Genomic DNA, 13,870 nt, shown 5'->3' on the forward strand with positions numbered 1-13,870 from the left:
AAGCTCATTTGTGTTATAGAAACAAATACTTTATTTTCATTGCACTACTGAGGACATAATGCCATATTACCCAGCATTTTGAGATGCTGGGCTTGGGGTGAGGTGAGGGGGCACAGCCAACAGCTACTAGGATAATTACTGGCCAGGGGTCAGTTTGAAAGTCTGGGAAGTGAGGAAGAGAACAGAGTAGTACCAAGGAGAAACTAGTCTAGTGCTTGGTTGCTGCTCACAGCTTTCTGAAGACACCAGTCTTCTGGATTTACTGCTTTCAAGCGGGTAGTGCAACTAACCAGTGTCTTGTCAATTTAACTCTTCTGCTGCTTAAGAAGCCTGTGAGCATGAGCCCAAGCAACAATCTCAGGAAGGCAATAATGCAATAGCTTAAAATGCCAAACATTTGTAAGAAATTTAAAAAAATTCAAGTTCAAGCCCTGCCAAAAATTATGGCTTAGTTTCCTTTTATCTCTAAGGAAAGCTTCCTACTTGCCAAGGGCCAGTGAGTTTTTCAAGCCCTCATGTAAGAGATTTGTTATGGTTACTGATAGATGGCCCTTCAATAGTTCCATTTTGGATAGCACAACATTCAGGTATTTGCATACTACGTCATTTAGGCCTGGTCTCCACTACAAAGTTAGGTCAACCAAGTCAACTTGTTTCGATCTAGTTCTGCATGTGTTTGCACCTAATTTTGTCTTCTGCTGATGTCAGCACCCGGTTACAGCGATGCACGAACACCACCTCCTAGAATGATGCAGAGGCACAACTCACCTACTTGCACTGACACAGTGCAAGTGTTGACTCCGCATTACTGTGTTGACTCTAACAGTCCTCCAAGAAGCTAACCCACAATGCCCCTGACCACACAACAGTGGTTGCTCTGGTCACTATTTCTGACCTCTGGGCAGTGGAGGTCAAGACTTCGAAAGCCTCAATGTGCTTTAGAAATGCTTTTTCCTGCCCATCTTGGCAAGCACATATAATAGCCCACCTCTGTGAGCATCCGACCTTGCCAACTCCATGCATAGCGAGTTACAAGATGCATTCCTGCATGGAGCAAGAAAGAAGTCAGCGCTCCTCGGGCTCTGGGGAGAGGAGATTGTGCAAGCACAGCTATGGAACAACCGAAGAAATATAGACATCTATGTGCAGATTGCACAGAGGATGCTGAAACTGGGCATGACAAAGATGAGCAACAGTACTGTGTAAAAATGAAGGAACTTCAGCAGGCATACGACAAGGTGAGTGAGGCCAATAACAAACCTGGAGCCACCCCCAGGGATCTGTTGTTTCTACAACAAACTGCAAGTAATACTTGATGTGGACAGCACCCTGCAGTCTGCTGTGGACAATTTGCAGGAGCCTCATGCCAAGATCCCTGCAGTGCACAGCAGGGAGGAGGAACCCCTCTCTCAGGGACAGACGCAGACCATGCAGCGAGTCAGGAGCTGTTTGAAACTCCACTGGAGTCAAACCATTCCTGATAGGTGAGCGCAAATGAGCCCACTGATGAAGGGGAAGGGAGCGTGGGTAAGTGTGTACTTGCATTAGTCCTTATAAGCATCTTACCTTTTGGTTGCCCGAAGCCTCCTTGCTCTCCCTTCCCACCGCATTTAAAGAAAATGGCTCCCATCCCACCCACAAGTTAAGAGAACAAAGACATTGATTTTTGATTGCTCACAATACTTGCACAATGTTAGCAAATAAATTCAAAAAAATAGTATGTCAGTCCAAATTACACAATCTCCATCACATCAGCGTCCTGAGCTTGGATAGGGGCAGAGGTAGAGGGAGTGTCTGCTTTTCTATTTTTTGGCATGGTGGACGAAGCAGGCAGAATCATGTTTATCAGAATGGAGATGTCATTTTTATCCTCTTGTGCAATCTTGATCAGACTTGGTATGGTGAAAGTATAGTTCTCAGAAATCCTTGGGCAAATTGCTGGTATCCCACAAATCACAGTCAAACGTCCCACTAGGCACTGCACTAGAAGTGCAATGGGGCACAGACTGCCCACCCATGAGTGCACCACTTTTTCCACCTATGCAGACACTCATGATGAGCATGCACAGTGCCCAAGTGATATTCAAACATCGGCAGCCGTATGCTGATGTAACTTATCTTGACTGAACTTTGCAGCATAGATGTGGCCTGCACATAAATAACTATAGTGTTGAGACCTAGTCCTCTCCTACTAGCATGCACTCTCCTCACCTCAAGTAAAGTAAAGTTCCGCAGCCTTCCTAACCTAACTAGAAGCAGTGAGTAGGGCTAGGTCTGCTGCCAATACCACTTACTTTGGCATGTTCTGGGGCTTCCCACTAACAAAAAAAGAGAAGGTAACTGATAGCATTTTAAAGTGCAAATAGTTCCTTTCATCCTGATGATTCCTAGAGCACTTTACAAAGTATACAGAACCACTGAGGAGCAGTCATCTCTAGGGTGGAGGGCAGCCACAATCTAGACCATAGTGGGAAGGGAGGAAGTTTTGATAGAAAAATGCTAGGGCAAAGCAAGCCTCTTCTCTTTTGAGAAGAATCACTGGATACAATATCTACATTGCTCAGATGGGTTGTTAGTCTTTGCATCTTTCAGGCCAGGCTGTAAAATAGACTCCACAGCACTCCATTTGTCTCCCTATGAAAGGCAAAGGGCTAAGACCACCCTGAGTTTGAATATGTGGTTTTAGACATTCTAAATATATTTCAGACCACTAGAACCACCACTCTGATTTAAAACAAGTCCAGAACCTCACAAAAAGATTAGTTCAAGAGCAATAACACTTTGCCACAGATTTGTTTTGTTCACACTTCCTAGCTATAACACATAAGAAGGAAGATTCAAGAATAGAGTCAACACCTTATATGATAATTACAGAATTAAATTCAATCTTAACTATGCATTAGCTACTTTTCTGGGCTTCAGAGATCATAATACATTTATGTTCTCAATATTATTTAGATAAATTTATGGAATTAAACTATCAGGAACGGTCATCTGTGATGAAAATTTTCAGATTGAAAGCTGATTTTCCCACCCCCCCTTTTTTAACCTTTAATTCTTAACCACCATTTTTAATGGACATGTGCTCTCATAACTCAAGGATCAACAAATTCACATTCCTCCCATCCATCCCATTTGCTAGAGTATAAGCAGCAGCAACCTCTCACTTGAAGCACATTAAGTGAACAGTGGATCATGAGGCTTACTTGCATTTTCTATAGTGTGGTTTCATAGACAAGGAGGCATTGGTGGGCACCAGCAAGGGGAAGACAGTGACAATATCAAGGATCTAACAGCAGAAAAGTAGCAACAGAAGTTGATCAATCATAAAACAAAACGATTCAGCTAAACTTACTAAAAGTTCTATAGGCTTTCCATAGTCTTTGTTTTTAAGAGACTTGTGGTATAATAAAATGTATCAATATAGCATCCAAAAATATGCTAGATGCTTTAGAGCAGGGGCTCTCAAACTTCATTGCACCCGGACCCCCTTCTGACAACAAAAATTACTACACAACCCCAAGTATCAGAGGGGTAGCGTGTTAGTCTGTATCCCCAAAACAACAAGGAGTCCAGTAGCACCTTAAAGACTAACAGATTTATTTGGGCACACGCTTTCGTGGGTAAAAACCCCCACTTCTTCAGATACATGGAGTGAAAATGACTGATGCAGGCATAAATATATTGGCACATGAAGAGAAGGGAGTTACCTTAAACGTGAAGAACCAATGTTGACAACGTCAATTCAGTCAGGGTAGATGTGGTCCACTCCCAATAACTGAGGACCCCGGGGGGGGGGGGGGGGGGTTCAGAAGCCTGAGCCCGCCAAGTCCCGCTGCCCGGCGAGGAGCAAAGGCCAAGCGCTTCAGCCCCAGGCAGGGGGACTGTAACCTGAACCCCGCCACCCTTGGGCTTCAGTGGGGCTCGGGCTTCGGCCCCATACCCCAGCAAGTCTAAGCCAGCCCTGGCAACCCCATTAAAATGGGGTCCAGACACACTTTAGAGCAGTCCAGGGCAGCTTCGGAGGGAAGCTAAAGCGCCAGCGGGGAGGCGGGGGAACAGGGCAGCCAGGCCAGCGGGGGGGCGGGGGAACAGGGCAGCCAGGCCAGCGGGGGGGCGGGGGAACAGGGCAGCCAGGCCAGAGCCCAGAAGAAGGGGCCGGACACGGAGGAATGGGGACAAGGGGCGACAAGGGGCGGGGGGCCCACCCAGAGACTACAGAGCCCGGGGGCGGGGATGGGGAGTCGGGGGGAAGAGGGCCGGGGCTGAGCAGCCTTTGGCTACCACAGGAGCCCGCCGAGCTCGCCCAGGTCTTACCTGCAGGCTGAGCCCATACACCCGGCTCCTGCCCACACCACAGCAGCGCCCCCAGGGCCAGCGCCTTCCCCACCCGAGAGCAGGTACCGCGGGCGGCCATCTTCGCCCCAACGTCACTTCCGGGCCCGGGGTCAACAGGCGAGGTCATGTGATCGGGGGCGACAGTGCTGGGGTCATGGAGGGAGCCTGCGGCTGGGGAGGAGAGAGTGACGGGGGGCGGGGCAGTGCGCTTGGGGGGCCTGGGGGTGAACGAGGGGGCGGGGCGTGCGCTTGGGGGGCCTGGGGGTGAACGAGGGGGCGGGGCGTGCGCTTGGGGGGCCTGGGGGTGAACGAGGGGGCGGGGCGTGCGCTTGGGGGTGAACGAGGGGGCGGGGCGTTTGCTTGGGGGGACCTGGGGGTGAACGAGGGGGCAGGGAGTGGGCTTGGGGGTGAACGATGGGTGCTTTGCATTTTTTTAAATTAGTAATTGGGTATAAGTATCTAGCGCTAAACCTGAAAAGACTGCTATATGCACAAACAAGGGAGCAGGAAAACCACCTTGTGTTGTTTTTAAAGGAATTTAAAAATTGCTCCTTCAGGAATTTTTTTTAATTCCTTTAAAATAATATATAAGGGTTTTTCTGCTCCTTTATTAAATTGTTGGATTTTTTATAATCTGTTTTAAATTGAAACTGACTATAAACAAAATGGAACTGACTTCACTGATGTTCATTGTCCAAATGGAAAATAATACAAAAAACAAAGAGCATCAATAGTAAGAATCAAATTGAATGTTTACTTTTTTCACTTTTAGTGATCTAAAGCATTGCTAGTAATATTGGTAAAAATAGTTTACAACAATTATTTTAAAATTTAGAGTGACCCTTTAAAGAATGAAGTTAGGTGTTGTATTGCAGGCTCTGGAAAGTTGAAGTGTGTTATCCACACACCTGTACCAGGTAGCAGCTATGCAAGTTTCTCCATACTGACCCTGAGAAACAATCTCTAGAGATGTTTCAGAGTAGAAGCCGTGTTAGTCTGTATCCGCAAAAAGAACAGGAGTACTTGTGGCACCTTAGAGACTAACAAATTTATTAGTCCACGAAAGCTTATGCTCTAATAAATTTGTTAGTCTCTAAGGTGCCACAAGTACTCCTGTTCTTCTTTTTTTAAAGAAAAAAATAGAAGAAGCTTCAGATGATCTCAGTCTATGCAATACCATGATTGTGCCAGATGGTCATGTGCACAGTCATTTCTGCTTAATCGGATGTTACTTTATGTTCCTTGTTATGCTTTTACTTCCCCTTTTCCCAAGTTAATTGCTAGATGATAATTTAAACATGGAAATGCTATTGTAAACAGATGGAATCTGGACTGGCGTCAAACTATTTTCAAACAAACAAAAACCCTGAGTCATCTTGTAGGGTTATTTCACTCATTGAATTACTTTAACTGGCCACTAGATGTCCTTTCAGCATCAAACCAAGTATTGAAAATCTGTTGCCCCGAGTAAATGACTATGAAAGTTCAGATTGTCTTTTAAAAGTATTCATGGCCCAAACATCTTTTCTTGCAACTTAGATTTTTATTTTTTCTTTTGTGAGTTTAGTTCTTGTGGAAGGTGCCAGAATGACAGTCTTACATGATGACAGGTTTCAGAGTGGTAGCCGTGTTAGTCTGTATCAGCAAAAACAATGAGGAGTCCTTGTGGCACCTTAGAGACTAACACATTTATTTGGGCATAAGCTTTTGTGGGCTATAACCCACTTCTTCAGATGCCTACTTTTTTTAATCCATGCGTCTGATGAAGTGGGTTATAGCCCATGAAAGCTTATGCCCAAATAAATGTGTTAGTCTCTAAGGTGCCACAAGGACTCCTCGTTGTTTTAGTCTTACATGAAACATTGCTTACAATGGTAGCTGCAATGGAAGTTTCCATACATCACCTCATTGATAAACCACCGTCCTGATGTAGAGACGCTGCATCAATGGATGACTGGGAGCTGTTCATTCTTCATGGTCTTTGCAGTAGGCTCAGTCATTTGTTCCTCCCTGACTCCAAACAAGCCTGCTAATGGTGGTGATTGTGTGTGTGTGTGCGCGCACTAGAAACTAGATGGGGACCGTGCGTTTATTTCATAGTCCACCAAACAGCTATTATTTCATTTTCAGTCCCTGCTGACCAGCGCCAAATGTGGACCTATGACCCAGAAGTGACAGTCTGTGTCTCATTCAGTCTTGAGCAGCCAGACCCTTGAATAACTTTTAAAACCATATCTACAATTAAGGTTTCATCTTACCACTAAGCAGAACTGGCTTGTGTATGTTGAGTGTGCCACATCATAGTCTCATACCGGCATATTTACTGTGATAAATCTTACTGCAACTTCTGGACAGGGTGCATTATCTTGCTCTAAATAGGCTATCCCCAGTGGGTACAGCTCCTCTCATCAGTATTTGTTTTTACCGAGCTATGGTGTTTTTTTCTTTCATGTTCCATTCTCTTTTCATAGATACCTTTATACCCAGTCAGGAGAGTTTCAGCTGCTGAGATGGGGGCGGTAAGATTAAGGCCCTTGTTACTGGGAAGCAATTGGGAGAACTGGCAGGTGGGTATGGTCTCAAGAGCTTCTCATTGCAAGGTAAAGTAGGGACATGTGTCAAGTTAGGAAGGTGCTCCGTAAGCTCCCAGTGTGTAAGAGGTTACAAGGAGAACCCAGGTTCTATGCCTATTACATGGGTGATCTGGGAGGAGCTATAAAAGTACAGAGGAAGAGCTGCAGTAGTGGTGATCTGGGGGCAAGGTATGTCCTCTCCCTACCTAGCTTGCTGAAAGCTGGAAAGGCCACTGGTAGCTGTGAAAGAGAGTTCTGATTTTCTTGGGTTTTTTTTTTGTTAATCAAGCCAGTCCCAATAAAAGGGTCCTGGACAGAAGTTTAGTTCAGGGCTTTATTTTATCTTCCCTGACCCTGACTGGTGTAAATGCCAATCATCTGACCGGGTATTCGATCCAAGAAGTTTCTCACAGAGGTGAGAGTTCATAAGAGACTGTCTCAGGGCCTCCCAAAATAAGTTCTGATCTGCTACGAGGGGCAGGTCTATACTTAAAACATGGTATTGATGCAGCTGTGCTGCTGTGGCGCTTAAGTGAAGACACTCCTATGTCAATGGGAGAGCGTTTCCCATCTGCGTAGTTAATCCACCTCCCAGAAAGGCGGTGGCTATGTTGACGGGAGAAACTCTCCCGTCAACATAGCACTGTCTACACGGGAGTGGTAGGGGTGTTAGGTCAGTATAACTACTTGCTCAAGGATGTGGATTTTTCACACCCAAAGCAATGTAGTTATACTGACCTATTTCTGTAGTGTAGACCTGGCCTACGGGATCAGCACTTGTTACTAAGGGTATGTCTTCACTAGCAATGTTAAAGCGCTGCCCCAGTTCAGGGCTTTATTTTAACTTCCCTGACCCTGACTGGTGTAAATGCCAATCATCTGACCGGGTATTCGATCCAAGTGGTGCCACAGCAGCACTTTAATGTGGCTTGTGTAGTCATGGTACCAGCGCTGGGAGAGCTCTGTCTTGTGTAGTCACGGCACCAGTGCTGGGAGAGCTGTAAAAAAGCAACTCCCACAAGGGGAGTAGCTACCAGTGCTGGAAGCGCGGCTGCCAGCGCTGGTGCACTGTCTACGCTGCCACTTTACAACGCTGAAACTTGTGGCACTGGGGGGTGTTTTTTCACACCTCTGAACGAGAAAGTTGCAGCGCTGTAAAGTGGCAGTGTAGACAAGGTCTAAGGGTGTGGTCCTGTGAATGCTCTGCATGTGGACCTCTGAACCAATGGGAGTCCTGAACATGGAGAATTTACAAGACTGGGCCCATACCTTATTGTGATGCATTCACAGTAGGCCTGGTCCATTTGAAATTAAAATTCAAAACTCCCATTAACTTCTGTGTGAGTTGCGTCTGACCCAATGTGGTTAAAACAACTTAAGTGTTCTCAAAGGAGTGGTTTAGCTGGTATTTGGAAGTTTTAACAACTTGTTAGCACTTTAGGCTTTCACACTTTGCTTTTAGATGTTTCCAGAATTTCTGCTATTGTTGTTGTTAATTATGTTTATTAAGGTCGTGCCTAGACACCAACCAAGAAGGGAGACCTATTGTACAAACACAGAGCTATTGACAATCCCTGCCCCTAAGAGTTTACAATCTAAATAGACAAGACCGACAAAAGGTAGGGGAAAGGTATATTACGTACAAGCAGAATTAACTCTGTGTTAGCCTGCAAATGGCATGTTCCACTATTTTTCTGTGGGCTGGTCTACACTACAAAGTTAGGTCGGCTTAACTCTATCGCTCAGGGCTGTGAAAATGTTCATGTCCTGTGTGATGTAATTAAGATGACCTAAGCCCCCCATGTAGACACCGCTAATTGCTACTACTGCTGGAGCTGAACTAGGGTTGCCAGGCGTCCGGTTTTCGACTGGAACGCCCGGTCGAAAAGGATCCTGGTGGCTCGGCTGCTAAAAGTGCGGTTGGCCACAGCGGCCGGTGCCGCGTGGCTCCTGGAAGCAGCTGGCATTTCCCTCTGGCTCCTAGGCGCAGGTGCGGCCAATGGGAGCTGCAGGGGATGGGGGCAGCGCACAGTCGCCTGGCTGCCCCTGCGCCTAGGAGTCAGAGGAACATGTCACTGCTTCCTGGGAGCTACCTGAGCTTGTACCCTGAATCCCCTCTCGCACCCCAACCCTCTGCCCCAGCCCTGAGCCCCCCTGAACTCCAAACCCCTCATCCCCAGTCCCACCCCAGATCCCACACCCCCAGCTGGAGCCCTTACCCCCCTGCACCCGAACCCCCTGCCTCACCTGGAGCCCCCTCCTGCACTCTGAAGCTGTCATTTCTGGCCCCACCCCATAGCTTGTACCTCCAGCCCAGAGCCCATACCCCCTCCTACACCCCAACTTCCTGCCCGAGCCCGGAGCCCCTTCCCACACTCCAAACCCCTCAGCCCCAGCCCAGAGCCCCCTCCTGCATCCCTAACTCCTCATCTCCGCCCCACCCCAGGGCCCGCACCCCCAGCCAGAGCCCTCACGCCCTACCCCAGCCCAGTGAAAATGAGCAAGTGTGTGAGGTGGGGAAGAGCGACCTATGGAAGGAGGGGTGATGGAATGAGTGGGGGTGGGGCCTTGGAGAAGGAGTGGGGTGTCATGAAAGGGGCGGGGCAAGGGTGTTCGGGTTTTCTGCAGTCAGAAAGTTGGCAACCATAAGCTGAACCCATGCAAATTTTTAGGGGGAAAAGGCTAATGCAGACAGCCCCTAAATTAAAATACTCTATTCTGTTGGAGCTCCTTTCCACAAATATCTGGGATTTTAACTTATAATTTAGTTCACTTTGTAGGACAGAGCAAGCCCCTTTCCACACCACAACTTTTAAATACGTTTTCACAGTTACTGGCATGGTTGGCTCTAAATGTGTGGTATGATCTGCATCCACCATAGTTAAATATTCAAAGTTTGTATCTGTGGCCAGCCAGAGTACTGGAATGTGATTGTCTTTGCTTAATTGGTTCAGAGCATTTTTTTCTCCTTTCAGTATGGACAGGATTCCCTAACCATGCTTGTGTAACAGGTTTGGCTTGTCCCCCTTCCAGCTGTTTGTGCGACAGGACATCCTAGAGTGCCCTCTTTCTCTTACTTTCCAAAATGCACTGATACAAATACAGGCCCTGATCCTGCACCGAGCTCTGGGCAGACCCCTAATGTCAATGGGGCCCTGCCCAGGTGCAAAGATCTGTCCAAGCAGCACTCACTGCAGGACTGGGGCTGTGGTTAGGCAGCAGTGCATGGTAGGTGAAAACACATAAATGTGGCTTTGATATCAAAAAAGCTCTGTGTGAACACAAACTGAACTCTGTTCAGGTGACTGGTGAATCTAACTTGTTACAATTCACTGCTAAAATATAGACCCCTTCCTTTCAGAGATAATGGTGACTGCTGTAGTATCTTACAAGTCCTGTTATGTTTAAATAAATTTATTGAACTAGATAGGATAAATATTCATACAGTGAAATAATTGTGCACATTTTTGCTGTGGGTGTTGGAATCTCTTAGTAATTCTCTGCTTCTGGTCCTTTCACAAATGTGGGGGTTGGTGATTTCAGTTTGACACAGAGCGTATATCCCCTTATTTTGGGGGAATTGTCTTGCTATAAATTGGCTAAAAGTTGTCCATCTGTACAGTGACAGATACCTTTTTAAATGTATGTAATAATGGTAATCCCAATTTTATAACCCCTTATTCAAGTAGCCGTTATTCATGTGAGTTCCATGGATTTTTGTATTTGTAAGCTTTTCTGGAATGGGCCCAGTAACACTTAAAAACATAGTGATCTAAAACTATTGCAAGTTTCCTGTGGTTAGAAAACGGAATTGTAAAATCAGATTAAGTGGCACAGTTGAGTCTGGTTAAGATGTGCACTGTTGCTAAGCGAAATTACTCCAAAACAAATCTTTTGTTTGTAGGGGTTGAGTGAATAGGCATGGTTTTCTGGAAGGTTCACAAATCTGATATGCCCTGGACAATTATTTTGTCAATATTTCACTTTAAGAGGGATAGTTTGATTAAAGCTCACCTGCTCATGTGTCCAGTTTAGAAGAGATAAATGGTTGACAATTGATTGTTAGAAATCACTGAGTTAATTTCTAGCTGAATTTGCAGTAGTTAACTAGATGACATGAAACGGACATGCTTCAAATACCATTTTTTTCCTGCAGCCATTTGATCGCCCCCCCCTCACCCTGACCCCCCCATAGCCGCAACACAATCACAAAAATTTGGAGCCTTATTTAAAAAAAAAATACTGTAAAAATGGTACTCCTGGAGTGATAAGAAATCGGGAAAGAGACCAAGGGAACAGAAACCCGTAGAAATAGGAGACAAGGGGGAGACTAGACCTGGAGAATTAATTGTAAGAAAGATTTGGGAGGAAGAGGGGCAAGGCTAGAGATTAGGGGTCAGAGGAAGGAGAGCCCTAAAGTTTACCATAATGTATGCACAATCTTAGTGAGTGGTGACTGGTTTGGAAAATTGTCCCAGGCAAGTAGATTAAACTACCCACATCCACACCTGAAGCTGTACTTGGTGAGTGAGAAGAAATCCTGCCTTCAATTACACACGAACTAAAGGATGATTGCCCAGGTACAGTATCGAGGGGTGCACACAGCTCTTGAAAACCTGCTCTCCTTGCCCTACAATTTAGTGTCGTTTTGCCCGTGCAGCTGGGGAGAGGCAGAGAGTGTGTTTCAAACTCTGCCTTCAGTGAGGTCCGTGCAAAAATCTGTGCCATGCGCATGGATTGCAAAGTGGACGTGCTTTTAGAGGGAGTGGAGCATGCAAACTATGCTTTCAGTTGGAGCACTACAAATCTCTGTGGGGGCGGGCAATAAATCCTGCCTTTAGGTGCAAATCAATGGGATTGCACTCGTGTAGCACGTGGCCGCTTTGCCCACCTTCCCAGGAGGCAGCGACAGCTGGAACGTGCAAAGCAAGGCTGCTCCAACCGGTGTCGCGAGCCCCTCTCTCTCTCAACAGCCGCCTTGCGGGCCTGCGCTTGCGCGGTCCCACACGCTCGCTCCCCGGCTTCTCCCTCCTCCTCGGAGGAGGGCGCATGCGCAGTGCCTTGGAGCTGTCAATTCCCCCCCCCCCCGTGTGGTGTGGTGTAGTGCTGCTGTTGCTGGCTCCCCTGGCCATTTTGCTGTGGAGGGAGAAATGAGGCAGCGGCAGGAGCTGCAGTGAGCACCACAGAGCAGGGGGGAGAGAGACCTAGGCCCAGGAGTTGGTTGGGGGGGTATTTTGTGCAGCCAAAGGAATTTTTGTGTGTGGGGGGAGGGGTGGTTGATTTTTTTTTGTGGGGAGGGGGGAAAAGAAGGGGCTAGAGTGACCCCTCTGGCTAATTATCCCCCCTTCTCCAGTGCCACTCCCCCCTCACCCTCTCCTCTTCGGATCTGTTGGAACCATGAGCTGGGGGACCGAGCTGTGGGTAAGTGTGGAGGACAGAGACATTATGTTGCAATGTGTTTGTGTTGTGTGTGTGTGTGTGTGTGTGTGTGTGTGTGTGTGTGTGTGTGCGGGGGGGGGGGGGGAGATTCTGCCTTGCTGAGCAGCAGGGGGAGGGTTATTCTTCCTTTCCATATAGAGGAGGGTGGGTGTGACCCCTCTGCAGAGGCTACCCCTGCAGAGAAAATGTTTACAAAGTTCCAACGTATTGCAAGAAAAGTATCCAAAATGCAGCGCCGCGGCCCAGCCCCCAGTTGTAATTTATTGTCATAACGGTTTGCGAGCCGAGGATATACACAGTGGCTCTGCACTGAGCCGTCCAGCCAGTGGAGCAGTCTCCGTGCAGCTGCTGTGAAAGAAGATTGAATAATATTTTGATAAACTTGCACCTTTTATGAAGCAGCCCGTGGCTTCTTAGTAAATGTCTGCAGCCTATTTGCAAACTTGGGATCAGTATAACACTGAAACCCAAGTGTAGTGTAACGATAGGTATCATTTGTACGGTTATTTTAACGCACATACTACAATTTAAAAAAAACCCTGTTTAGTAGATTTTTATCAAAGTCTTCAGTTTCTAAAAATGTTGTGGGAAAGATACGGGGAAATAACTAATAGATTTGCCAGAATTTATTTTTCGTCCTGTTGTTGAAGAAAGTGATTAGGGTTTAAAAAAAATCAATCAAACAAAAACAAAGAAAAAGAAATGGAATTCTAAAGCTGAGAGAAATTGACTTTCAAAACAGAGACTGGGATTTTTTCTTTCTTGTTTTGTTTTTTTTGTAAGGGCTTGGTGGAATGGTTCAGAAAGAAATTATATACAAGGGGTCCAATTTCAGGAGAAGGAGCTGCAGGGAAAAAAGCAGATGATAAAATTTTCTTTTGCTGTTACTGTTTTTGTTCAATACTTGGTGGAGGGACAATATTTTTGATTAGAAAAGATTTCTGGTGTGGGAAAACATGAAAACATTAAAAAAAATAAAATAAAAACAGAGCATTTTGATTGTATAGTTTACCTGATATGTTTTTCCCTCTCACTTTCCAGGATCACTTTAAAAACAATTTTGACTTATGTTGAAAGATTAAGATCAAATGTGGGACTATTAAACACAGTGAATGGTAGATTTTAATAATAGGTTTGGTTTTTTTTTATTGGTGCCCTTATGCAAATGTAGGACAAGGGAAGGAATCCTAAGAGGTGAAAAAGAAAATACATACACATTAAACACAGGAAGGACATGATGCAGCCATGTTTGGCAGCATGATGGTGGAGCACGGAGCAATATGTAATAGCGGGTTTGGGATTGTGCACACATGTAATGAGTTAATGATAGGGTATTAAAACTCTTTGGGCAGAACTGTGTTTTGGGGTGAGAAGGAAAAAGGAAATTGAGATTTGGTTGAGGAAGTCAGAAATTAGTGGTAGAGGATTGTGTGGGTTGCAAGGCTGCAGGGTTTCAGTCTTGCATGCAAATATTTAAGGATGCTAATCAGTGCAAGTAAAGATGTAAACATAACTACTTC

The 13,870-nt window shown here is 46.0% G+C and overlaps 2 protein-coding genes across 10 annotated transcripts in view; one reads left to right on the forward strand and one right to left on the reverse strand.

Moving 5' to 3' along the window:
* GPR107 (G protein-coupled receptor 107) overlaps positions 1-4,404 on the reverse strand; it is a 52,246-nt gene extending 47,842 nt beyond the window's left edge. The window contains 1 exon segment of the mRNA XM_054007951.1: positions 4,318-4,404. The gene's annotated coding sequence lies outside the window, so the exon portion shown is untranslated.
* A 7,791-nt stretch (positions 4,405-12,195) lies between these two features.
* The window catches only part of FNBP1 (formin binding protein 1), a 154,189-nt gene continuing 152,514 nt past the window's right edge, over positions 12,196-13,870 (forward strand). For 6 of the 9 annotated variants that reach the window (XM_054007525.1, XM_054007522.1, XM_054007523.1 and 3 more), the window contains exon 1: positions 12,197-12,332. In XM_054007525.1, the coding sequence (XP_053863500.1) occupies positions 12,309-12,332 (24 nt within the window). In that variant the 5' untranslated portion in view covers positions 12,197-12,308. Of the gene's footprint in view, positions 12,333-13,870 lie in introns of all 9 variants that reach the window. The other 3 variants (XM_054007527.1, XM_054007531.1, XM_054007528.1) reach the window with 2 other exon arrangements.

The sequence above is a fragment of the Malaclemys terrapin genome, chromosome 17, assembly GCF_027887155.1.
Source record: "Malaclemys terrapin pileata isolate rMalTer1 chromosome 17, rMalTer1.hap1, whole genome shotgun sequence".
Classification (NCBI taxonomy): Eukaryota; Metazoa; Chordata; order Testudines; family Emydidae; genus Malaclemys; species Malaclemys terrapin.